The following is a 27,960-nucleotide window of genomic DNA, read 5'->3' as shown; positions in this document are numbered from 1 at the left end:
TTGCATCCTCATCTGTATAAACAACTTGTGTTCGTCAACATCTGTCATTTCCCTTCATTTTATTACAAACCGAGTATTCCATTTCCAACAGGGACAACATACAGTAGAAAACACCTTTAACAATAACTTTTGAGTGATTAAATAGCACTAATGTAAATCTATCATAACAACTATGATATACGCAGTTCATGTTAGATGTGGTGGGGATAAGTTAGGATTTACACTTAGAGTGTGTGCTGAAATGTTAAAGCCATTTCTATGCTGTACTGTCTATAGACTGGGTAAGAGTATTGTCTGATATGACTGGTACAACCTCACACACTCCATTGTCATACACAGGTAAAAGTACTGCATTCATTAAGTATAAATAGGATAATATGTTAAGACTTTTGTCATATACAATGTAATTACAACTAAAAATTCAATCCAAATATCCCTACAAGTGACAGTTAACAGATTAGCACAGTAAATATGGTTCTATTCAAACCTTCACAAAAATCCACAGTACACCAGCATTTTCATGGTATAAAAATAAATTACAAATCTGTATAAATATTTTAACACAAAAAAAAAAAAGTTATAAAATATGCTGTATTTTCTGACAAGTTTACACAAAACATTTCTTACACCATTGGGTATTAAGAATATTTTCAGTTTGGTGCTTGTTAAAAAAAAACAAAAAAAAAAAACATTCATTTAAGTTTTTGATGAACACAAACTTAAAAAAAAAATTGTTAGTCCCATTTTCCACCACATTTGGCTACAATAGTTGTTCAGATATACAAAACTGAAGAGGGAAGAAACTGCAGCATAGCCAAGTTTCACTTCCTTTTATCGCCACTTCACTCCCCCCGGTCAGCAGGCACAGATGAAGAGCGTCCCATCCCATATAGATAAACCTCCTATGAACAAGCATTTTCCCTTAAGTATCAAGTCCACAGATGACTCCTTACAGGCTGAGCACAAAAACGGGAGAGAAAGACACAGAGAGGGAGAGAATGAGTTGTTCTCAGTGTGTCATGAGAGAGATTACAGTATGAGAAATGGGTTTTATTCTGGAAGTTCAGACATTGAGCTGCCTTCCGTTGCAGAGACATTACACCATATATTTTAGAGCTTTTGCTGCATGGAACTACTGAGGTCAATTAATGGAATAATGAACAACGGCCAAAATATGACCTCATGTTTGAGTGAGACTAGGGAATGCCAAGGGTCGTGGCTCAAAAATGGCCCGTTTCCTAATTAACTGGTTTCATATTACATCATGTGAACCGTGAAACTGTGGGTGATAAGTAATCATCCACAATGAGGTTTTACCAAAGGAGAGCCAGAGCCATGGGTAATACTGTGGATGCACAAACATTACCATACCATTGAGGCATCAGCATTGTTTGATCTCCATTATAAGACACAAAGAATAGTGTGTGTTACACGTGGCAGTCGAGTTAACAAGCAAGAATAAGGCGGCAGCTCTGCGTTGTCTGCATACACAGACCAACATTACTGTGAACTTCAAAAGCTTTGCACAGAAAATGATTAAAGATACTGATGTTATGACATTAATGCGTCGCACTGCTCTCTTTTATGCATCAGCCTACCCTTCTGTGCATCCGTGACTACACCATTGCTGCCACAAACTATGCAAGTATTGCCCCTATTAAAAATATATTGAACAATTTAATTCAAAACTGAATTTAAGAAAAAAAAGAAAAGTTAAAAGAAAAATAACCCAGAGGCAAAATCCCTTGAATTAATATACACAAGAGGTTTTTAATGTAGTCGTGTGTGCATGAAAAAAAGTTAACTTCTGTAGTACAATACAAATACAATAGTTGCATTACACTGCTACTATTCTTATATACTGGTAATGTGTATATGTGGTTTCAATAATGTGTAGTATGACTTGTCAACACAATACAGTATGTGAGGTTCTGTTACTGTTTGAGCTTACCTGTGCTTCAGCCGCTTTTGAGGAAGTGCTCTGAAAAGAAAGAAAGTTTGAGGCCACTGTGCAAAAACATCTCACGTTATATACAAACGGGATCATGTGCTTGAGCTGATTTTAGTCCAGTAGGACTTATGACCAAGTGCAAGAACCTCAATATGGAAACATTGTTGAAATAATATAATCCTAGACTGCCACTACGTCAGTCTCTTCCTGCCATCCCATTCACATGTAGAGGGGTTCAAACACCCTACTATATTTACTGCCACAGGCACCAACCACCTCATTTGTTTGGGGATTTCATGCATTAGGACAACCTTGACATAAACTGGCTGAGTGCTGACGGTTATATTCAACTATGAAACCAGAGTCCAGCAGCAGCCCCTGCAGTTACTGAGCCTTCATGTCTAATTAAAATCAGCCAGCCTGTGTGCTGATCAGCACACTCGTGAGCCATATATCTCCAGTAAGATGACCACTCTGTTATTTTAGGCACATTGTTCCTCTTTCAGGATTCATTTTCAGCCTTTTATGGTGTATCATAAAGCTAACCTTGTTTCATCTCAGTGATGAGTGAACCAAGTCTTGCAGAGCTGCACAGAATCCAAACAATATCATAGTTAATGTTTAGTGGAATGTGATGCACTTGAACTGGGATCATTTCTATTTTTAACTATGATTTTGACAGCATCACTTCCTCAAATACATTTTGTAATCATATTAAAATCAGCTGAGAAGTTTAAAAAACTGGAAATGCAGCCTAAATATATCTGTCTAATTCACAAGTAACAGGCTTCTTTATTATAATTGTTTGTGATTTCGGACTAATTAAATCAAGTCTTGCTACTGCCGATAACTGCCCTCCTCGATCAGGTTGTACAGTGTACAACGTTTCCTTCATCGCACACACAGAGACAAACAGAATGTGTTTTCTCTGTACTTCTCTTTTTTAACCTAATTGTTGAAATTAGGAGTTGGTGCCACCTGGTGGAACCACACACACACACCTTTTAAAACACTTTCTTGTGGCACCTACATGCTTCACACAATAAATCCTGAGGAATAACCCTTGATAATATTTACAAATGGGAAATGTGTTTGGCTGAGACAAAATGGATCTGCAGCAGTGTGTTTTTGTGTAAATGTTTGTGTACAAAGAGGCCACTGGGACTCCACACACACACCTATAGATGTTTGGGTCTAGCAGCATGGCAGCGTCCTGTGGTAACTGGGATAAGTGCACCACTTTAGTCTTCAGCTGAGATCGCTCCGTTTCATTCACCCACGCGTCAGGTAGTCTGCAAAACAACACACACATGCAGAGAGAGGACATGTGGTCAGGGTTTAAGCTCTAACAAGACAGAGGGAGAAAAAAGAGGGTGGAGAGGGAGTAAGGTTGAATGGAGTGAGGTGAGAGGGATGGACAAAGAGCCTCATTGAGTCCAGCGCACATGTTAACACCTTCCTCTGAACACGGACTACATTTCCGTAAGTAACATGGCCTTGACCAAAGCACTGGGACTGACCCACACGTACACACAAACAGAGGACGAAGCATACGGTCTTCCCGTGTTGTTGATTATCAAGTAACTTCTACACTATGTCTTCATAATTGTCATTTGTGTCCACTTAGAAATCAAATGTGTGATAAGTGAAAGTCTGTGTATGTCAATGTTTGTGTGCCTTTAAAATGATCCTATGTGAAAGTAGCGTAAAGTACAGATACAGTGCACCTTAAAATCAGAACATCCTGATTTTTCCACCTCTTTAAGCTTAAGTGTAGGGAGATAATGTCTTTAGAGACAGCCGCTCACACACACATGACATACTGTACTGCTCAACTGCACCTTACTGTACCCACAGCAGTGCGATCCCCTGAAAAAGGGAGTGTGTGTGAACACTGGCGTGGCAAGTCGAGGTGCAGAAGAAACAAAGAGCTTAGCGAGTCGACTGCACCTCTACTACCCCCCCGCCCCGTCTCCACCCCCCACATTCCCCCATCACTATGTGCGTCATCACAGGAGCCCCCAGAGACAGACACACACGTTAGGCAAGCAGGCAGCCACCCAGCCAAATCACTCATTCACATGCCAAGTCAGCCCATTCAGTGGGATGGAGTGCAGGTAGCACTTAACATGCATCACATTTAGCGCAACTGGGTGCAGGTAAGAGATGGAGAAACAGTAAAAGTGATAGAAAATGGACAAATAAAGAACAGGAAAAAACAGACCGAAAGGGAAAGTGGAGAGGAAGGGAAGTGGCTCATGTTAATGTACAACAACATACTTAAACAGTGCCTGTAAATCCTTTTATGAGGGATGTTTAAATAGCTGGAGGAGGGTGGGGTTAGCCACATTGGATAAGTTAGTAAATACTATACAGTTCAGAAACTTATAATCTACCGATATCCCACCGTAGATGCTGCATTACACAAAATCAAAAATAAGATATTGTAATACAGGGAATACTTTGTATATAACCACTATATGACCTAAGCTTGACTAGATTCTATTTCTGTCTGTCCGTGCACTTCTAATGAACACATGCGTACACAAACACAGATCAAATAATAAATATTATGAATTCTGATTCTGTAGTACTAGTACATGGCAAAATTGTCTTTTTCCCCTTTAATGGTGGGGAGAGAAGAAGTTGAGAAGAGGCATGCACAAGACAAGAAACAGTCCCCTTCAACACAGCTGTAAAGTTTGGGTTAGTCTTGAGTTAGTGTCCTTGTGCAACGTAAACCTCCTCAAATGACGGACAAGGACCTGCTGGTGTTACATTAGCAGTGAGTGTGAATGTGTGCGTGTGTACATGCCCTTTCCACTCCAGAGTCACTGTAAACATGTCCGAGTGAGTGTGACATGGTACTGATGAGTTATTATACATTTTGATGGATGTGAGAAACACAGGAGGGCTGCACTGGAGGGTGGAGGGGTCACACGTGTCACACTTACACCTATATACACCTAGGTGTTCATATCTCTCCCCCTCTGAATGAAGTCTTTGGGTGGAGATCTCTTTGAAAATCTGTTTATGCATACAGATTTTCAAAGAGATCTCCACCCAAAGACTTCATTCAGTCACATCAAACCAAATAGACAAATTAATTTATTTTCCAGAGTAGACTATTTTTTGGCTTACTTCTTTACGGGCCAGAAATGTATATTGTGAGAGAGGCCTGTGTAGGGAGAGAACTATCCTTATAAACTGCATCATCAGATGAGAGCAGGCTCCAGGACTGCAAAGATCATTGCAGCCCAAAGAAAAACCTTGTCTAGCTAAAAGAGGGGGGCTGCACAACTTCAGCACAATCACAGTACAGACAACTGCTCACTATTGGGATTGCACTCAAAAATGCCTTATAGATGGATGTAGCTTATTCAAAATTTCTAGTTTTTACAAAAGATGTATAACGTTTTTACAAAGATGTGAAAAAAAGTGCCAATTCTCATAGACCCATATTCATATTTGAGTAACATCAAAATGTACTTACACACAGATAATTGTGCCTCAGACTTACCAATTAATTTGGACTTATCAATGGATTTAGATGCATGCACATAAGTACTGAGGTAGTTATGTGCATGTATTGAAGTTTCAAAAAAGAAAAAGTCTCACTACACTGCTATACAGACTGATTTTCCCTTGTCGGATATCCACTCCTGCCTGTAGCTGTTTTAGGGTCAATGCCACTGTGAGACACGTTTCTTTCAAACACAACTTTTCCTCACAAAATTTCATGTCTGCAGGCAAGAAAACTGCAAAAACATGAAGGTGTATGGCTTCGTTAAAATACAAAAAGTAAATAAAAAGCCTTGGTACATGATTAGAAACAAGACCAACACATGAAACCTCCCACTAGTCTTCCTCAGGGTCAAACCCTGGATTTTATCAGGTGAATCAAGGGTAGAGCCCAATCATTTTTGGCAAATTCATACATTTGATAGACGTCTATGTTTATATGACTGATGTGCCTGTGTGTGACTGTTTAACCCTGAGGAAGATTGCAATGAAGCGTTTTTTTTGAGTTTTGTTTCTTTTATTCTCTACTCTATAGACCACATGCGTTACTGTTTATGGTGCAGAATAGAGCCTGGATCGGGACAAATTTTTCTGTCCGAACCCGGCCCGAGCCCGACAGGTATTAAGAAATTTGTGTCCAAGTCCGACAGTTCAAATCTCATTTCTTTTCTCATACTAATGACACCGACACATGTACGTATGTTTGTATGGAAAGCCTGCTTTTATTAAGCAACTGTAAGGCACTCAGAAATGTTAACAGATGAGCGCATCAGCGCACACACGGGGCAACAAGCGCACGTTACCCCACACACACACAGCAATATAATTGAAATAACAAAAATGGCCCAAGCTAACAGAACAAAATCCCAAACATTCACACAAGAGGTTCTGTGGACCTGTATAGGTCTCTTAATGAAATTCAAATCAAGACGAGTGTCCCCAGCGAAGTTTTTTGAAATGAAAATCACTCTTACCATTTTCCTCGAAAACGGTATAGGCTACTAAACTGCAACATGGGATTCTATTTACATAATCGATCCATCAAAGTTTAGGCTAATCCATGTTCTTATGCAGAAAAAGGATTGCATCAACGGTGGATAGGTTCAAGGCTGTCCTCTGCTCAATCGTCCTGCCAGCAGCGCTGAAGTTGCGCTCACTGCTACTGCTGCTGGCTGGAATGGCAAGGATGCCGCGGGCAAGGACACTAAGCTTCGGGTAGTTGAGTTGCTGATCTCAACACCAGCCCAAAACATCTGTCGCCCTGCATTGCATGATTTCCAGTCGAGTACTTCTCGACTTCGTCTGTGGCGGCGGCATCTGCCACAGGTACATTTTCCCACTCCTCAAAGTCAACTGCAGCCTTCTTGGGCGCAGGTCTTTCTCCTTCAGTGGCGGCCTTCTCAGTGACTTCTGAGCTGTCGCCGAACCTCCAGGTGAAGGTTGTCTCTCTCTGAATGGGACAACATTTGGAGCTAGCTATATTTAGGCCAAAGGAAAGTTGCGATTTTTTGGAGCTCTTGGATCTGCACTTTATGCAAAATCCAACTGAGATGCCGCTCGTGGATGATGGCTTGATAGGGGCTGTCAGGTGTCTCTGTTGCAGTGACGCTTCAGTCGCTCAAACCACAGAAACACCAGGTTTATGGTTGGGTACTGGTCCCCTTCAAGTTCACGCTGGGCATTATAAAAATGGTTGCAGGAACTCGACAAGAAAGTCAAGAACATCTGGAGATATGGCATCGATCCGCCAGCTCTCTGCGCGGTCATCCAGTTTTTCGCGCATTTCTTCATAAACCGAGCAGACAGAATTTAAGGTCAGATATACCGTGCTAAACCTTGTGTCTGCCATTTGGATGACGTTTTTTGACAGCAAAGCTGCCATGCCCCTCTCTGACATAATTGACCAGCGCCTCGGTAGCTTGCAGAGTCTCTGCAACAGTCGGAGCATCTTGGGCCAGTTGTGTGGGGTCCAGGGTGTGTCGCATCACTGTATTGTAAAGGTGATCTTGGCAGTCAAGTCTTCGATATGATCTGAGGGCACGGATGATGTTTGAGCCTTGGTCTGTCACCCACACCACTTTATTCAGCAGACTCATATCCAGGCCATACTCTGTGAGAAGTCTGATGATCTCTCGCCTAATATTCTCCCCCGTCTTAGCCTCTTCCAGTGGGAATGTGGCTGTTGTCAATACTGGTCCATCCATCCATCTTCATCCGCTTATCCGGGGTCGGTCGCGGGGTAGCAGCTCCAGCAGGGGACCCCCAAACTTCCCTTTCCCGGGCCACATTAACCAGCTCCGACTGGGGATCCCGAGGCGTTCCCAGGCCAGGTTAGAGATATAATCCCTCCACCTAGTCCTGGGTCTCCCCCGAGGCCTCCTCCCAGCTGGACGTGCCTGGAACACCTCCCTAGGGAGGCGCCCAGGGGGCATCCTTACCAGATGCCCGAACCACCTCAACTGGCTCCTTTCGGCGCAAAGGAGCAGCGGCTCTACTCGAGCTCCTCACGGATAACTGAGCTTCTCACCCTATCTCTAAGGGAGACGCCAGCTACCTCCTGAGGAAACCCATTTCGGCCGCTTGTACCCTGGATCTTGTTCTTTCGGTCATGACCCAGCCTTCATGACCATAGGTGAGGGTAGGAACAAAAACTGACCGGTAGATTGAGAGCTTTGCCTTCTGGCTCAGCTCTCTTTTCATCTAACGGTGCGATAAATTGAATGTAATACCGCACCTGCTGTGCCGATTCTCCGACCAATCTCCCGCTCCATTGTCCCCTCACTCGCGAACAAGACCCCAAGGTACTTGAACTCCTTCACTTGGGGTAAGGACTCATTCCCTACCTGGAGAAGGCACTCCATCGGTTTCCTGCTGAGAACCATGGCCTCGATTTAGAGGTGCTGTCAATACGGTGCTTATTTTAAATGCTTGTGTCACAAAATGGCAAGTGATGGTCATGTAGCTTAATTTGTGGTAGTCCTCCGTCCACATATCCGTTGTCATTCCAATCGAATTCACCTCAGTCAGAATGTCATTTAGCTGCTCAACCAGCTTTGTGCGTTTCTCTGTTGCCAGCACACGGCTCCGTTTTGACACAGTGGAGGGGTCAGGCAGTACCTCCTGCGCTGCCACTGAACCATAAGTAGCGCCGACGTTAAGCTCCTGGGCCAACTTAATGAAACCCCCTCCTTCAATGGAATGAAATGGCCTTATGTCTTTACAGCAGTACTCCACGCATTTTTCAGTCAGTTTTTGTTTGGCTTGCTGAGGGATCTTTCTTGAGGTACTACTAGCAAAGGCAGTGATGCTCGGCTGCTGTAGCCCAGGTGACTTACAAACGTTATCCACATGACACTGCATGGAGGAATTCCCAGTCCTCTTGCTATCATATTTCCTGACAACTCCACAACCCCTACATTGAACATAACCAACAGGTTCATCGCTATTGGCCTTGACAACTATGTAGAAATACTTCCACACAGTAGACTTTCCTTCATTTTCAGTGGTTTTAAAATCTCCTGAGGCCAACTTCTTTTTAACGACTTCCATCGTTGCGCTCCGAGCTCTCAATGCGCTGCGGCATGTAGCCTGCCTGATATGCACGTGTTGTGTTCACGTGTCAAAACTATAAACAAATTTCCGCAATCCGCATTCACAGGAAGACTGATGTCAGGTTAAGATTTTAAATGTATTTTAAAATCACAAAAACGAACCTTTGCATCAAGTGAAACCGACCCATACATAAGTTGTTTTAAATTTTAAATGTTCAATGCCTTATGCCATCGTGCTGATGTGACCGAGCCCGACCCGAACCCGACCATAATTTCTAAATATCTGTCCGAACCCGTCCCGACCCGTCGTGTACCGTCGGGATCAGTCGGGCTCGAGTCGGGTATCCATGCCTTAGTGCAGAACTAAATGACACTCCCGCTCATTATGTATACAGCCAGTCATTTACTGCTGTTCCTCCATGATCATACATATGCACAAAGAAGGAAAACGGTTTTCACACCCTGAATGGATGTTGCTTACAGACTATTACTGTATTTGGAGATCCTTGATCTGTGCCCTAATTCTGCACGCTGAATTGCCAATTTGATGTGTGTGGTGTTTCCAGGACTTTCTTTTCTCCCTAGGGAGTTGGGGAGGTTTATATTATGAATACATTCAATAAAAATAAACACAGCCATGTCCTACAATTCTGAGATTGTTTAGATTCATGTACGTTCATTTGCGTATTACTTTTTACTACCAAATGATTAGGTTGAGAGAATTTGTTATAAAAGAGTTTGTTAAGAGAGATACCTCTTTTAGAGTTTTGGAATGCTTCCTGTTTAAGTTTCTTTTTTAAAAGTATATATTTTTCCCCATTTGATTTTGTAAGCAAACTAGCATGCATATTCTGATATTATTTTGGAAATTGTGCCATATATCCAAAATGAGAAAAACTGCCATTCATGAGCCCTACCAGCTTGTTATATTCTTTGTGCACTGTGGTAACTGCCTAAATGTAAAGAAAGCAATGAAAAAATAAAAAACTAGCCAACAAAAGGTTAAACTCATGTTGTGCATGATAAGCACCGTGTACTTTGTACAAAAATGATGTGCCAACATGGATCCATTGGCTCTAGACGTTCACTGTCACTGACTGTGTATTCTACGGTTTGTTATTCTGAAGTATACAACAGCATGGAGGGGAATCCATTCACCCATCCCTCAAAGATTAGACAGCAATTACAGTCCTCTCTCGGCCCACCCACCCCCCCTCTTCCTTGTTGGTGAACTGCTGGTGGTTTATGTTCAGAATGGCTTATGTTAATCAGTTACTCAATCAAAATGGAGTTAATGAGCGTCAGTCACAATGGTCCTCATTTACAAAACAAACGTACGACAGAAAACAAGCGTAAAACCGACGTACGGACACTTCCACGCAAAGCTAGGCATTTATCAATATGGACGTGAGCGGAGGCTACGATCAAATCTCACGTCAAGTTTAAACTTGTGTACGCAAGTTTTCGAATCAGTGTGGACTTGCGGTGCAGCATATAATCAGTTTAACAGGAGAAGTCATCAGTTGATCACTTATCGGCAATGGCAGACCTGGCTCTTTTAGAAGACCTCTATGCGCTGGTACAACAGTGGACACGGGCCACGGTGGAGCACGCCATTGGATTGATTAAGGCTCTGTCTTGCATCAGCAGGGGGGACCCTACTATACACGACAGAAAAGTCTGCAACATTGTTTTAGCCTGTGGGGTTCTGTACAACATTGCACAGGAAAACAGGGTGCCATAAATGTAATGATGGAATCAGATGACCCGATGCCCAGAGAGCAGTGTCCATCACAGCCCCAACTGGGGCTATACGAAGGAGACAGGATATTATTCATCACTTTTAAAAAGGTATAGTGTTATGTTTGGCAATGATATTCAATACAGGAAACATGACGATGCACAACATTTAATTATTCTTCAGGTTTTAGTTTCTCTTTTAAAGTGTCGTTAATTGCCACAAGTGAATGATTTATTGCTGCCATTGACCAACATATTTCGGCTTGTTTTTCCAGCCCCTCTGCTGTCAGGAGACAGGGTCAGGGTGGTGGTCCAGCACGGGGGGCAGAGGACAGTCGCTCTCTCACACAGCACACGGTTGCCTGGCTCTGACTCATGAAAACAAACATGAGTAAAATAAAAGACTGAATAAACTCCGCTCCTGTGCGTTTATTTAAATATAGGTACACCATGTAGGCCTAAGAGATTGCAATATAAGCCTGTATATTACTATTAGGACTTTAGTATACATAAGTCAAGGATGTATTTAAATAAACTTTAGCTGGAGTCCGATTTACTACGGCAACACTGTTGAACGCATCAGTGATCCCTTTCCATTCCGCATTCTTTCTACAGCCTTTAATAACAGTTTCCAGGCTGCCAAATAGTATACACGTTAGTGCAAATGAACCTGAGATATCAGGGTTTCAATCTCCACCTCTGAAAAGTGCCGCTTCTTAGCTGGATTACGTCTCGCCATGTTGTAAATTGTAGGGGCGAGGCCTCAAAACCCAGAATATACTGGGACATATTTAAATTGGATTGTTTCCAGCCACTGCATTTATCAATGTATAACCATTCTCACACTCCGATTGGTGTGATACGAACGTTTCATAGATCACACGTGAAGTCGTAAGAGGATTTCTGCGCTGGTTTATAGGTTAGGTTGATAAATGAGGGCCAATGTGAGTGGTTTACGCACACACACACGAAAATGCTGACATGGGACACAGGGGTGTGCAAAACAAAAAAAATTTGATTCATATGGTTTAATGTCTACTGCAATCACATGGGAATATTAACTACATTTACATACTGTGAATCGTTTTTGAATCAATCTTGAATCGAATCGTGACATTTTCTGAATCGTGCACCCCTACTGGGACATGTAGCTTTAGCCTTACATTTTTTAGGGTGATATCATGTATGCCATCCAGGAATCCCTTTCACAAGATTCTTGTTTTAAAACAAGTCAACTTGAAACGTTAAAAACTCAGCCTGAGGCAAAGTTTTCAACCAACTCATGGAGCCATTTGGCATGCATACATACTGTACATACTATAATCTCCTAGTCAACTTGTATCTGTTGGGAGATCAAGATATCACTGTATTTTTCTTCACCACCTTTCCATGGTTATGCTTATTATTGACCAGAGCACTCACTTGATGCGGGGCAAATATCTGACTCATTAGCATCGCATAATTATTCTGCATGGAAGAAGAAAAAAAAAAAAGCATCCCACTCTCGTTTTCCATCTTGCTGTTTACTTCTCATCACTCTCTCCGTTTCCATTCTGCCTCATGTTTCACATTTCCCTCTCCCACAACCATTTTCTTCCCACTCCCATTTCTCACCTTCCTCCATCTCTCCCGTTCTTTCCCTTATCCAATCATTATCAGTCTTTGAGTCTCAGTATCAATCTCCATCTATGTCTCTCTGTTTGGAATTAATCTGAGGGGTCTTTCCTGATCACCAAGCTTCATCTTTCTCTTTCCCCCTTTCCTTCATTATTTCTCTATGCACAACATTAAACTCCCACATGCGGGACGAGGAGGAGATCGCAGAGGTGAATCAGAGAGGGGAAAAGGAAAGAAGGGGAGGAAGGATGAAGCAGCAGAAGGCTGAGAGAACAAGGGTTTAGCTACAGTATGTTCATTGGAAGCTGTCAGCTGCAATCTATTTCATGATGCATCATCTGGGTTTCTTTGCCCAGTGACATCTTCGCCAAATCCAGTTCTCTGTTTTCCAACCTATTCTCTCTCTACTTTAACCTTTTCTCTTTTCCGCCTTATCCTCTTCTGTCTTTATTCAGCTCTTTCCCCTTCCTGCTTACTTCTTCTCATCTTCCAACTCCTTCACCCTCTTTCAATCTTCTCTCTGCTCTCTGATCATATACAGATGTTATGCAGTCAAACCCTTTCATGGGAGTGCTGGAAGTATGGTGGGAGTGTCCTCTGAGCAAGAGCCTTGCTGAACATTACAGCATTCTGTCAAGTTTTCTCTTTCTTTCTATGAGACAGACCCATTTTATAAGCACAGTGCAGAACCTGCAGTCTGCCCTTCTGCCAAATCGTCTAAATGAGCTGGGGCTTAAGTGGTGCCAAGGTTCACCTCGAGTGGGCTGAGCCTGGTGAGGCCAAGCCTGGAATAGGTATGCAAATAGTGAGGACTGGGCAGGGCAGCTCACGCCCCAATGGACTGAGAATGATACTTAGTGCAAGTTCATTCAGAAGCTATACCAAAATACTGTGATGGAGATACAGTGATGGACATTAATTACTTAAAGCAACACTAAAGCACTTTTCCCGCTTCGGTCTCCCTACATGTTGGAAGCGGAATTGTCCATTACATTACGCAAGTATGCCAGATCGGGTAGCGCATCTGTAGTTCGAATGAGACATGACAGCAGTAATGACAATTCCACTTCCAACCTGTAGGGGGACTGAAGTGGGAAAAGTGTTGTTTTATACTGGAAATTGATGAAACATGTATTGATGAGCCACACAACAGAACAAAATCAGCCTGCAAGTAATTTTGGAATGCTGATCTGCTTTTTAAAAAGACACTTCAGTGACCGAGTAAGACCAAGCCAAACAGCTGGTGTAGAACCATTGTCACACACAGAGAGGGACAGGGACAGACTCTCTAATAGCCAAGTCCAGTCTTTTCCCCATCAGCAATTCAGGCATGAAGGTTGATAGTATTGAGTGAGGATGCTGGCTGATAATTATGGCTGATGCCCTGAGCTCCCTGGGGCTTCAAGCAGAGATGCTAGTGAGACGTAAACTATAATGGGACCTGAAATCCTCACACGGAGAGCTCTCCACATCAACGATCAAAGGTTGGGAGGATTTATAGCAAGCCTGACGTGGGGGAAGGCCACCATGTTGAGTGCACAACTGGATATGGAAAGGAGAGTCATAAAACTATCAGAGAGAGAAAGATACATATACATTGTTGATGTTCACTTGTATATGCATGCACCCCTGCTACTCAAAAAGGAAATGTTTGTGTGACAGGCCCAGAGACTTTACATGGTAAGATTGTGCAGGATATTTGTAAATGAGCTGTTGAGTTGCCGTTTGTAGATCAGTGACATTTCAAAAGGTTCTCTACAAATCTCAAAATTGTTTATGACACATGTTGTATTTTAAATCTACTTCAACCAGTGCCCCAACAGGAATAAAGCTACAATGAATAACTTTGGCAGGTAGTTGGGTCATCTGGCAAGTTGACCCAGAAGTATCCGCTGTGCAGTTCATTACAACAGCGACAGGGATTTCCAGTGCAGGTTTCTTTTTTTTGGCCAATCAGAGTAATAATGATAAACTAAAACAATTAAAATTTGATCTCAAAGACATAAAATCTAGGCTAAATCCTACAACTATCTACAAATTTTGTGTTTGTAAATTTGTAACATACATCACGGCCATAATTTGTCATTGTACAGTAACTGGAAACCTGCACTTTCATGCGTTGCATCATCATTTGCACCTTTATTTGTTTTAAATTTTTTTCTATTTTCTTGATTTTTTTTTTTTTTAATTCTATCTTAGCTGAGGTAGAGGTTTATGCAGATGTACGGTACAGGGGTTGATGCATAGACTGTATAAGTGAAGCTAAAACGTCTCTAATCACCCCCTGGTGGCTGGCTGCGGTATAGGTCATAAATCTCCCCCCCTTCATGTTGGCGGATGGGACACGGGCCAAAAAATAAATAAATCAAAGAGCACATCAAATACATTTTTCCAAAAGATGGTTTCTGTCATGTTATTTTTTTTAAAGAACATTTTTTGGGCATTTTTAAGCCTTTATTGACAGGACAGCTCAAGAAATGAAAGGGGAGAGAGGGGGGAATGACATGCAGCAAAGGGCCACAGGTCGGAGTCGAACACTGGCTCGTTGCGTCGAGGAGTAAACCTCTATATATGGGCACCCGCTCTACCAACTGAGCTATCTGGGCGCCCATTTTATGTAGTTATTTTCACACTGATGTTTGTTGAAATGTTCATTTTTCTGATAAGTTTGGTTTTTATTAGTAATTTTATGCTATAAAAAACAAGGTGAAACGTCATGATTGATGGCTGTAAATGACTCGCGAATGGTCAGGTGAGTGTATTTGCGGGATTTCAATACAGCGGCTCCACCGCCCAATCACTACTGCGCAAACGCTGGCTCCAAAAGATGCAGCGCCCGTATCCAGGATATCTTGGCTTCACTTTTGTACAGTGGGGGATTGTGGAGAGGAATCCAGTCCATCTTTGTATACAGTCTATGGTACGTATAGTGCAGGGGAAGTTTTACTCACATGTCCTCCGGTGTCCAATGTAGGAGGACCTTCACCTTGCCAGATCCCTCTTTCCTTCTGGCTAGCACCTGCACAGAAACAAATCAAGCAAAAAACAGTTGTGGCACTCACAATTTCATTGTATGGGTCGCTGTGCAATGACAATAAAGGTTTCTTATTTCACTCAGTAAGTATGTTGTTGCTGTACTGTTTGCATAGCCAAGTTACCTGTAACCAGCTTTGCCAATGTAAAGTAACCAAAAATAGACAGGCATATCATTTAACCCTACATATGTTTAATTTCAAGATGGTCTGATTTTACAAACGTCTGATTAGCATAAATGTTAGCATTATCTCCTGTCTGTTGAGAACAGGCTTTAAATACATGCCCCCATCCTGGCCTCATCTCTCTAACAAATGAGGCTACATGCTTCAAACATCTCACGAAGTGATACAGTGGCTGATCATTACACTAATAATGTGAGCACTCTTAATAATGCATGCAAGAGCTCAGTGAGATTTTTCTATTTTCAACGCGATCTATTCCACATTCCCCTGCAACTTACTCTAAACCAAGGAATCAAAATTTGAGCATTTAGACTTAACTAAAAACTGCTTATTGCAGCTGACATTCTTGAGAGCCAAGAAAACACGGAGCAGTTATCACTGTAAATACGCCACTGCTCTTGATGTGGATAATGTCCAGCACCAGACACTTCAATGCTTTAGAGAGGAGCGTGTCTGATGGAGACTAGCACCCACTTTCTAACATTTTCTGCATAACATGGCAAGTTGTGTTCATTTCATCTGTGTTTTGTCACCTGGTTTAACTACTCGAGACTTAATCTGCCAACACAACCTCAAACTTCAAGGCCTTTCTTCTTACAGTTGAGACAGAAAATACAGTTGAGACAATACCAGATTTCCTGAATAGTTGGCCCTTCTCATGCATAACATTTCATCCATCATGCCTTGTTGGTTTATCGTAAAACTGGTCTGGAATTCACAAATATTGTCAGTGGGGGAAAAGTAAAGCTAGAAAAATAACCAGGAGAGTCAAAAATAGCCAGAGATATAACCTCTTGCGTCAATGGTCTCCTTTTTTGTTCAGAATGTCTATTTTTAGGATAGGGAATGAGCTGTGAAGAACTTCACTTACGCACATGAATATCTGAAATAATTTTTGCGACTCGAGGGACTGGCTGCGGCATTGATGGAAACTGGTTTGAGGACAGGAGAAACAAGGCTCGACTGAGACAATCGACACAGGCAGAGACAGAAAAAAAAAAAAAGAATTACTCTCCTCATTTTATAGCTTTTGTTGCCCTCCCAATTTTAAGCCAATTTTTTTTTTTTTTTTTTAACTTCTTGGAATTTTGCGTGAAACTCTTTAAAGAGATAAAAAGAACAAGTAGGCAGAGCAACTCAGCAGTAACAGCATCAGTCACAAAGCAGAAAAATGACTTGAGCATGTCCCGCTTTAACAGAAATACTGTTGATGTGAAATCTAAACCCTACTGTACCTAGGACCTATAAAAACAAATATGCGTACTACAGTCTGACTTTGAATAGGCATACATTTGTAGCGATTTTTGCATCCATTTCCCTGTTAGTGAATCATAGAAAGAGTGGGATAAAGCAATACATGAAGTTGACGTTACACGGACCCCGCTGGCCGGTGTTCTCTGACACATGTATGCAAACATGTTAGTATGAAGTCACTGGTTAGACTGCGAAGTCAATAGGCTCGTTCAAGATGAACTGCGCCTCGCCTGTAAAGTGGACGAGAGCAGGCAGCAGCAGCCGGGGGCGGTGACAAAAACCCGCTGTCAAGTCGGACAGTTTCCAGCAGCTTTCAGGCTGAACAGGAAGTGACCGAAACACTGTGGTCCGATTCAGATTTAATAAAATGTTATCAGACCCATATAGCAGCTTTTACACAATCTCCAGTTGTTTTAATTATGACAGAGTAGCTCTCAAAATGCTGTAGATGATCCGTAATCAGAACGGATTTAGTCTCTCTGACTTGTAAACGTCACTATCAGTCACAACATGTGGTTTGAATAACAGAATAAACCTTTAAATCAGACGAATAGCAGTTAAAATCCCTCCAATTCAAAATCAATAAAAAGTTTATATAAAACGTCATCATAATGAGTCGATTCTGAACCAATCAGCTGTTAGATCAGCTGAGAGGCCGGCGTTTCCCAGCATGCCCTGGGTCCACCTGGGTCTTTCAGTCGGTGAAAAGCAAGTGCACTGCCTGCGTCTCAGAACTGCAGCCGGCTTCATCTCGTGAGGTTATCGTTGCCCACGTGTGCATGACGTCAGAGCAAGTCGGACACAAATCTAACCGGCATGCATTGGGCGTCGATCGCCGGTGATCAATTCTGCGCAGACCTGGCTCATCTCGAACGAGCCTAATGTTGTCCCTCTCTTGCTCCATCAGTGCGATTACATGCAATTAAGGAACCGGGTTACACTCCGCTTTCTCCAGTAAACCAATTTCTTAAATGTCATGTAAACGTAAAATTGAAACCGGATTCTCTCAGGAAGATTTCTTCTGATGAACTCCCATTTATACATGAAAAAGGGTTTCTAATCAGCATACTACGGTGGCCGACAGGGGCAAACGCCCTGCAACTTAAGAAAACACATGCAAATAGACAAAACACTAGCAATTTAAGAAAACATCTTCATTAATTTGACAACACATGCGCAGCATTTAGCAAACGCGCTGCAAATGCACACAACCAAACATAAAAACGCACTGTAAATAAAAAAACGATGCAAAAAGAAATTTCAATTTTATAGTCAAACACAAATTCTGTAAATCCCCACTTAGTTTGTCTCTTGTGCTCATTAAGCCATATGAGGAATCACAAAAGTTTGAAATTCTTGTCTCAATACTTAAATAACTCTTAGCTTTTATTTTATCTACTTACTTTGTCTTAATCATTCATTATTGTAGAGACTTGGTAAAAACCTATACATATAATTCTTTATATAACATAAAACAGTTTTTTTCTATTACATTTGTGTTGTGTGACTGTACATACAATGTTAAACTCTTGGTCTCACTGTATTAAATATTGTGTATTTAAGTGAAAGAAAATTCTGTCACTCTATCAGATAAAAGTAACAATAATAATCTTTAAAGAAATACATGTGAGGTTTGTTAGTCTGCCAAAGAAAAAACATATTGCTTGTTCTTTATTTATAGAGATCAACTTAAACTGCTATTAGAGACCCCTCTTTGACATTTCTAAATAAGTCTTTAAAGATGCAAAAATTCCTTTTTAGCTTTTCAGAGCACTAGTCTTGCCTCATAAATTAACATTGCTGCTAGCATCCCACCAGGGCTATGCTGGCTCGTGCTGCTGCTCCATGGTAGACCCCCATGAGGGAGAAGAGACAACTTCTCAGAATCAACAACAGGGCCTGGCTGCAACATTAGCCTAAATCCTGTGCTGGCAGCAATGGGCCCTACAGTAGCGTCTCAGTGCACCAGCAGCTGATTCACTGCCCTTTTAATTAAAAATGCATAGCTGCTAACCTGTGCCCTCGGGCTCCTCACAGCACCAGGTTAATAATCACAAGCTCAGGCTACACTTGAAGAGGCCATGACCATGTATGTAAAGGCTGAAGATGAAGAAGTGAGCTTGTGTTTAAGCAGCATGAAGTGATTTGTGAGCTGAGTGGTTTGATGATGGCAGTTGGTGCTTTAAAAAGGACAGATCTTAATCCCCCATATACCCATGGGTGGGGGGAAAGAAAGAAAGAAAGAAAGAAAGAAAGAGAGCGAGAGAGAGAGAGCGAGAGAAAGAAAGAAAGAAAGAAAGAAAGAGCGAGAGAGAGAGCGCGAGCGAGAATTAGTGTGGCTCCAAAACAAGCGAAAGCCAGGGGAGAGCAGGCCTGCTAAAACTGGGTGCCTGTCTAGTGTCAGGGGGTCAAGCTGTGGATGACGCAGATTGGCGCAGTAGCAAAAATATCCCATCATAAAAACATGACTGAGCTGCTCTGGCGTGTCAGGAGGCCCCCTGGCCAAACTCATCTCCACAGGCCTGGGAGGGTCTGCTGGGGCCCAGGGTCTGAGGCAGTGCCGCAGTCCTACTCCACCACAATCCTCCAGAGATTAGAGCTGAGGAGAATGTATACCCAACTGGCCAGATCTCTTTCCGATTCCATGACCCTGAACTTCACTTAACCCCTTTTCCTTTTTCTCCAAGTCGCTGTTGCTTTCCATTTGTTTCTCTCCGTACCCTGCCTGGCTCTTGCCCTTTCTTAATCTGTGTCCAAATGTGTGGTTACATCTCTTAACCTCTTCCCAAGCTTTATCTTCTTTTCTTTTAAAATTCTTGGCTGCTGGTGATCAGTTGAGGTTTGTACAGAGCAGAGCAGGGAAGACTTGAAAGGGACTAAGCTAAGAGCAGACAAATACTCTAGTGAGGATAGTGCCGATGTCTACACTGTCAACAGGAACAGAAGCATTAAAAGGTAGGGTTGGTAACTATTTCCAATATACACTTTTTATTTATCGTTTGAAATGGTCTTTACACCCCAACAGCAATAAATTAATTAGTTATGGTCTCTGAAAAAGGAGTGTAAAAGATCTGTCATTTGTAGCTGCTGTAATCCTGTAGAAAATGCCCACCAATTACTGCCTCGCGGTCCGCTTGGACAGAACCAATGAAATGCCTCCTTGTCCCGCTGTGTGTACTCTACCCCTCACGTGTACAAGCCTGAGATTAATGGGCCTTGTCGCCGCATTGCAAACGTGTTTGTTTTAAATATTCGGTATGATAATATTAGCTGTTTGCTTACCGGTGAATGAGACCTGAAGTAAAATTGTCGTCCTTTCTTCGCTCTGAAGCAGCTTGTGCACGTCTGTGTGTGGGTCTGAGCCCCAAGGGCAGGGAGAGGGGTTAGACAGAGCCGCGAGGAGATGCTACTTTCAAATCTTGCTAGCTCTTCAACATTACCAACCATGTCTTTAATAGTGTCTTTCTGTGAGTAAAAGTTAAAACAACGGAGCTTCAATATTACTATAGTTTACTGACCGAGTAGAATCGGTGTGACAATTCTTCTTGTATGGAGGTTTTTGTGGAGACAGAGTGCTCCCTAGTGGAACTGCACAAGAAAAGCAGTCATTTAAAAAAGCTGCCATTGACATCCAGAATGTCATTATAGTTAACCTCCCTAAATATAGAATGTATTCCTTCAATCTTTGAAGCGTCAGTAGGAGATGGAGAATCTATCACTGGAAAAATATTTTTTCCAGTGAGTGCTCATATGAGCCCTCAGTAAGGTGCAAAGGCATGTAAGAGCTCATTAATGTATCACGCACTGAGCTAAGAATGGACCACGAGCACCATACACAACAACAATCCAATTGTCTTTCCTGTGAAGCGTGATTCAGAGAAAAACAACATCAAGCCTTGGGGCAATCCACAAGGTTCACTTTAAGTGCACCAGGAAGACATCTGCAGTGATCAGAGGCCGATTTTCAAATAGTGATTCTTTCATGCCCCCTGTCGTCTAAAAAGGAAATAACATAACCGGGCAAGAATGTATTCACTCATTTGCAGGACAATTATTCCAGCTAAAAAGGTGCAGATTAAACTCATTACTCCGTCATTCTCTGTGTTTTGTGCTAAATGAAAACCTGATAAGAATGCAGCCGCTGGAAACGCGTTCGGCACACACACACAGTTATGACAGTGTTTACTACATTATGTCTATAACTGAGACCTTTAAATATATGGATGTACAGATTAAAACTGTTTATGAATTAAGTAAAATAGAATCCTCACTGTCAGGATATTTTCAGCCTTTGTGATGTGACAATTAAAAAAAAAAAAAGGGAATTGTTTAGACCTTTCAAAATTTGAGGTAGCCCTAAATAACTCCATAGTTAATGGACACAAAAATCCTAGTACAGCTCACATTTTAACATGCTGATTAGGAGTGGGAAATCAATTATTTTGAATATTTTGCACAGATTTGACCATAAAGCAGAGGAAAGCATCTGGTGATTTCTCACGTAAGTATCAAACGCAAGTAGCTTTGTGGGCGGATCTCGGGCACTGTTGCTATTATACCGGCGGGATAAATGACTCTTGCGCCCGAAGCAAATCTAAAATTGGTTGGTCTGAAGTAGCTACATTACTCATAGGTGTGGTTTGGGTGGAACGTGCAATAAACCAATCGGAGCGTTATCTCACATTCCCTTTAAAAGCAGGCGCGCTTGTTCCATGGCGGATTGCTGTTATAATGGCGGATTTGCTAGGTGCACGCTCTTAATACATTCATGGGGGCACGCCAGGAGCGGTTCACAGCCAAGGAGACCGACGTTTGCTATCGATTTTTCTTTTTGACAAAATGTAAATAAAGAAATGTCACAAAAACATACTTTCCGATGTTTTGGGCTCACTCTCACTAAATCCTGAGGTTATGAATGCACGGTGATATTTTTGCAATGTAGTCTAACATTAGACCAAGATTACCTCACAATAGACAATGCAGCTCTTCAGTCTCTCCTCTCCCGTGCTGCTGCTGCTGCTGCTGGGGCATTTGGGTTAAGTGGCATCGGCACATGCAGTTCAACATCACATCTCCTTAAGTCCTCTAATATTTCCTCATTTATGTCATCAACACATCCATGATTCATGGAAATGTGTAAAACAAGTTCATATTTTTCCTTGTATTTATGTATGGTTTGCAAAAATGGGAACTGCAAAGTGTATACGCCCACTCTACATTACGGCCAAGCATGCCTTTTTTTTTTTTTTTTTTTCGAAACTGCAAAATAGCACTAGGGAACGTTTGTGCCGGAACACGCCTCCTCTTTTCGCTGAACCGCCCCCCGGGAGCGCAAGTTCATTCCCTAATTTACCGACGCGAGTCTGTGGAGGGAAAAGTCCGCTGTGCGTCGGGTGCAAAATAGGAATGATACATACGGTGTACATTCCTATTTTGTCAATTGCGCTGGGTGCAAGATAGGGCCTATTGTGTTTAAACCCATTAAACACTACAAGACATACAAAAGTAGCAAAGATGTGCACGGACTCACCGTGCTGTGGAAGACCACACTGTGGCCATTGCCCACACTTTCGATGTGGGTGGCGAGGTTGAGACAGATGGCCCTGTGGCGGATGGCATCCATGGTTTGGGCATCGAAGAAGTCGTGGGGTCTCGCTGGAGGAGGAGGACGGACTCAGATGAGAGCAGTCAAACAAACATACCAGGGTTCCCACTGTGGCCTGATATATCAAAACTAACTTTGTAACTAACCTAGGTCAGAATCATCTCATCTCTGAAAATGCTTTTCCTTTGAGGTTTTTAAATGCGGCTTTGCAGCAACAAAGAAGTGCAAATGTTTGTTTTTTTTAAAAAAAAAGGGGAGGTACAATTCCCCATTGAAAGCTGTAGTAATGAGAATCTTATGGTTAACTTTAGTGCTCTAAATAACTCACTGCACATATTCAGTGTTAAGGACACTCAGACCTCGTGGCATTTGAAGTGATTAGAAAACAAGGATTTTTGCAAAGCACTTTGTAGAAACATATCTACAAGTATCACATTAAAAACAGAAAACTTTCTCAAGAGACGGAAATGTATACACGTGGCTAAACAAGAACATTGCTTACAACGTTTACCACTAATAATCAATCAATCAATCAATCAAGCAAGCTTGGGAAAACAGTTGGCAATAACTTCAAGTACACACAAGTTGTTGCTAATGGACTGAAATACGCAAAACCACTGGTGTGGTCTCTTAATGGCCATAAAATTTTTCAACTAAAATTGTAAAATTCCCAGTATTGGGAGATATGTGTTTTACGCCAACAGTAGGAAACGTTCTATTTGTCTGTAAAATTTAAAATAGGATTTCACGTCACACAGATTTAAACATCAGTAAACACTATGATTACCGGAATTTCAAGACAAGCAGAGGTGTTCAAATAAGAAAAGAACTGAGTTTGCAAAATGCAGACACAGGCCATCTGAGGCAAACCGTGCCACAAGGGAGCGAAGTATCAGTATCAACCTGAGCAAACATGACAGTACCTCAACAATGTGTTCAGCTTATAATCCTTCCCAATAAAGAAAAGAGGGAAATCACAATGAGAAACATTTTAAAATAGGTTGAGTTTGCGTTCGAGTTCCTGTTTGGTACGTACGTAGGGTACACCTGCGTCTGTTCTTAAGTTTCTTTCTCTTGTTGAGTCCAGCTTTGGAGGGTGACTCCTCCTTGAGTTTGGCCTGGCCGGACATTTTGGAGGAGCTCTGCTGGTTGAAGTGGCTCGGGACATGGCGGGCTAACCCTCCTTGGGAAGCAAAGCTGGCATTGCAGCCACCAACTACACACTGCAGCAGAGCACAAAAACAGAGACTATTTGGTACGTTTGCCACTTAACAGGGTAAGAGGACAATTTTTTAAACAAACTACTTTTTAACACATTTTATTTAAATAGCATGGCAGAGTAGGTACTGGTACTTTGATGCATTCATTGGCACATACCATCACTAACACTTCCATACACATAAAGGGAACCGTCATCTGCAGACTTGTATATTAGTGAAACAAGTAAGATGATGGCTAAGTCTAGATATGTTGCAACCATAAATATTACACAAACAGAATATTATCATAGCAAAATGCACTGATCATCAGAATGTGGAGAAACAGCTGCAGATGTACATTGTATCAGAGTTAGTGTTTTTACCTTGAAGGGCTTATCTCCACTGTGGGTCAACATGTGTCTCTGGAGCCAACTTTGACTGGTGGACGGTGTGTTATACACCTTACAACCCTTCCATAGACACACAAACACCTGAGGGACAAAGAGAGACAGACATGAAGAGAGGAGCAGGAGAAAAGTAGAAAAAAAAAAGGGTTAGGTTAGTTGCCAAGACAGCTTAGAGAGGGGTTGTTGGACAGAAAGACAGAGAACTTTCTGGAATTATATACTGTACTTCAATTCTCTGGAGTCTGGGGACTTTCTTTAATGCAGCCTACAGGTGGAAGAGGTCAGAGTGTTTTCTGGCATCTCTTTTGTCTTAGTCAAGAAATAGAAAATGTCAAGATGTGACTGTAAACCTAAATTAATGCATTACATTAACGCGCACACACACACACACACATTCCATCCTCTGTTTTAAACGGTGTACAGCTCTTCATTTTAAAATGACATATTTTACACATTTTGTATTGTAAATTTATAGATTATATTTATAATTATTGACAGTAGCAGTATGTTTATTTTCTGCTCTTACTATGTTAAACAAATTCCTTGTATGTGAAAACCTACTTAGTTATAAACCCGTTTCTGAGTCTGACCATCATAGCTGATTACTTTTTCAAAATGTGATTGTGCAGGCTGAACCTAAAAAAAAAAAATTGGGTGGCATAACACATCAAGCAATCAAAAAACTGTCAGTTCACACAAAATCTGAAAAAAAATATCACTTACTGTACTATTGGTATCTAGCAATTTAGAAAAGTTTAGTTTGACATTTTCCAGGTTTTGAGATACGTCTCGACGGCAATAAAATGAAGGTGAATGTAACTTCATTTCATTTTGTTCACAACATTAATAAACTAGATTTAAAAAAAGTTGAAGAGCAACATCTTTCCAAATTCCCGTTACTCAAGATAATTCACAGAACGCAATGTGAACAGTTCTCAAGTGGCAGCCGAAAGTAGTTCCAATGCCACAGCGGTTTGAACCAACCCTTTAAAAAGGGGCACTATGCAGTTTTAGTGTGAAAAACTCCATCGCTACCTTGTTAGCCGGTTCCTGAATGGGCGTATGTGTGCAGTGCTGTGAAGCAATTTGTTGCATCGCGAGACCTGATATCACGCGATACTTCCTGACACTGAGGCCGGCAATTTGCCGGCCCAAAGTTTCAAGGGTGGTTTTTCAGCTCACAGGCGCTAGTGGGGAGCGAGACGACCACCATTCAACTCAAAAAAGTCATATAACCAGTCCAATGACTCCGAAGCTGTTCAGTTATGGTAAATTAAGCTTAAAAAAAAAAAATAAAAAAAACATACTGCATAGTTCCCCTTTAATACTCAATGGTTGAATGCAGTCCACTTGCAGCAAAACGTTCAACTCTGTCTTGGATGTCTGGACGGTCAATCTTAAGCTACGGCAAAAAAAAAAAAGAAAAGAAAAAAAAGGAACACTATCTTGCTTTGGCTACCTGGCAGACAGAATAAATGAGATCAACCTGAAGCTTGTCCAAAAGTTTAAAGTCTACTGACCCCTCCTCTCTGCCCATCCACATGAATGCCCCTGATATGCTCTGCCAGATCAGGACTTGAGTTGAAGCACTGCGGACAGAGGTCCCAGCAGCAGGAGTAGGCCACTGTCTTTGCCCCGGAGGAGCTGGCATTGCTCTGTCCGTTCATCATAGCAGGGGTGGAGCGCCCACTTGACACGGTGCTCTCCATCTCCATCAGGGTACTGCTGAGACTAAGAGAGAAGAGAGGGTTAGTGGGTAGAGAGAGAGGAAGAATACAGTCCCATTGTTATAAAACATGGGTGCTAAGGTCATCAAGAATATCTCCATAACTTAGATCAGGCTTTGCACAGCCCTGAAGAACAGGTGCAGATATTACAAGCCACAATGAATATCACCATGCATGAAAGCCTTCAGGCTGTAACTGATTTTCCATGCATGCCACTTCCATCACTCATGCCAAATCAAATTATATTGCCGTATTCAACGCTCCTAGATACTAGATTATTAATTTGTTGTGCTGTCAACATCGCCAAAGGGCTCATAGGCAATTAGTTGACTCTCATTCGACAACTGTCTGTTACTTGTTACAATGTCTAGTCTTTCTGTCTAGTTTTGGCCGGTTTTATTAATGGGATCTGTAGCTGTACCTTTCAATAAATGTCCTTTGGATGTTTGACTTCACTGTACACAATTATGTATGTGCAGAGTTGGACACTAGAAAGCTGTTTTCATATTCATCTGCTGAAAGTTTATATCTGTGCTCATCTTAAATCGGAGTTGAAGACCTATACCTACTAGATGATGTGTGACATAATTAGTTTGGAATCCAAAAATTAAATTTACACGTGTGTGATGGGGTTATCTGAAACTTCCTCCAAACATATGCTGAAAATTGACTTTTCAGTGAAGTAGGAGGACATCTTTTAAATAGCCTTAAGTATACAACAGTATACTTTTGTATATTTGCATATACGTAGTTTCTGGATTTTTCAATGTGGGAGGAGTAGCTGTAGATGCATTTTAAAAAGGTAGCGTTAGTTTTTTTTGTGGGAAAACCATAACAATTATTCAAGCAGAGCATTTTAATGTTTTTAAACATCTTTAATGTTACGTGTTATGAAAATATGACGTAAAGTATGAAGTTAAAATGACAATGAATGAGTGGGGTGATTTGGTAACATTTTTGGTTTAACATAATTGAGTAGCCTACATTTTTACATAGCTTGACCTATTAGCTAAGTACAAAAACTCCAATTAGAGCTAATTGTTACTGAGGATGGGGTGAAAGGACTAGCTAACTGTCCGCAGCTACTGACCCAATTGACCAAGAAGAACTCGACCAACCTGTCCTCTGAGTCCATACGGCTCAACGGTTCACCATCCGAGGATGATATCTCCACACTCGGCCGTCTCTTGTCGCCCAGCTCCCCGCTCCCGCCGCTGGGTTTCTCACCATCTTCACAAACTGTTTTGCTCTTTTCGCAGTTTATCCCCGAACCCTGGATGTCCTCTCTTGGTTCCTCCTTTGCTTCTTTCAATGCGTTATCGTTGGCTGGTTCATTGTTAACGCTACCTTCTCCGGGGCTTTGCTGTATCTCCTGCTTTAGCTCCGGTTCCTCAGGAGCGGCTGTTGCCACCTGGTTCACCGTTGCAGCAGCACTGTCCTCTGTTACCGCCTCCCTCTCGGCCTTGTCTACCGCTGTAGCGGGCTTCTCTTCGCCGGCCCCCGCGTTCACCTCTTCCATTTTCGGTTTTACGCTGCTGCGTGGTTCCTCTGTTTCCGGTTCTGCGAGGCCCTTTTCTTTCTCCTCGCTGTTGTCCTCGTTTGTCCCTGCGGGCGTTACATCGTTCTCAACACTCAGTGCGGGTGTTCCTTCTGGAGCCGCAGCAGCCATTTCAGCGGCGTACGTGCCGTGGGACACTTTCGGTATTAAAATTTACCCGTGGCACCCACAAATGGTTCACTGCAGAAGAAGGGCTGGGTCAAATCACACTGCTCTCTGATTGGTCAGAGGCGGCACGAGGAGGAGAACCTGACGTTGGTATTTAAACTTTCCATGTGTTTCCAAAGTCACACAGCTTCTCACAAATATGCAATTAATCCCCTGTTTACTACAGCAGAGGTTCCCAAATTAGGCCAAGCTTCCTTCTGGCATCATGCACATTAACTGTAGATTAGTTTTAGTATCAAAATGTATCGGCTGAGGGTCTTGGACAGTAGTAACGTGTTTATTCGTGGTTCATAATTTTTTACTAATGCCACTAATGAACTTTTGGGTTATCATGTTGTAAAAAAAAGTCCCTTTAGCTGGTGTTCATCCTCTCCAGCAGGACCACTTCCCTTCTGGAAAAGTCTGCGAAGAATCTGGCCCAAATCTTATCAACATTTATAACG

At 42.0% G+C, this 27,960-nt stretch overlaps 1 protein-coding gene across 2 annotated transcripts; it reads right to left on the bottom strand.

Annotated features, from left to right (window-relative positions):
• Positions 1 to 42: 42 nt before the first annotated feature.
• LOC144522306 (zinc finger protein aebp2-like) lies at positions 43 to 27,552 on the bottom strand. Of its 2 annotated transcripts, none has more exons than XM_078257269.1 (9): positions 26,910 to 27,552; positions 25,585 to 25,795; positions 24,041 to 24,148; positions 23,495 to 23,681; positions 22,384 to 22,508; positions 15,333 to 15,400; positions 3,130 to 3,243; positions 1,952 to 1,981; positions 43 to 902 (listed from the first exon to the last, which is right to left on the bottom strand). In XM_078257269.1, exons 1-9 carry the CDS (start codon positions 27,458 to 27,460, stop codon positions 761 to 763), a joined length of 1,536 nt encoding a protein of 511 aa, XP_078113395.1. In that variant the 5' UTR covers positions 27,461 to 27,552; the 3' UTR covers positions 43 to 760. The 2 variants fall into 2 exon arrangements, with proteins under 2 accessions (XP_078113395.1, XP_078113396.1); XM_078257270.1 differs by having other exon boundaries at positions 809 to 956.
• Positions 27,553 to 27,960: the final 408 nt, after the last annotated feature.

This window comes from Sander vitreus, chromosome 8 (genome assembly GCF_031162955.1).
Source record: "Sander vitreus isolate 19-12246 chromosome 8, sanVit1, whole genome shotgun sequence".
Lineage (NCBI taxonomy): Eukaryota > Metazoa > Chordata > Actinopteri > Perciformes > Percidae > Sander > Sander vitreus.
The sequence above is the reverse complement of the archived record's forward strand: the minus strand, read 5'-3'. Positions and strand labels throughout refer to the sequence as shown.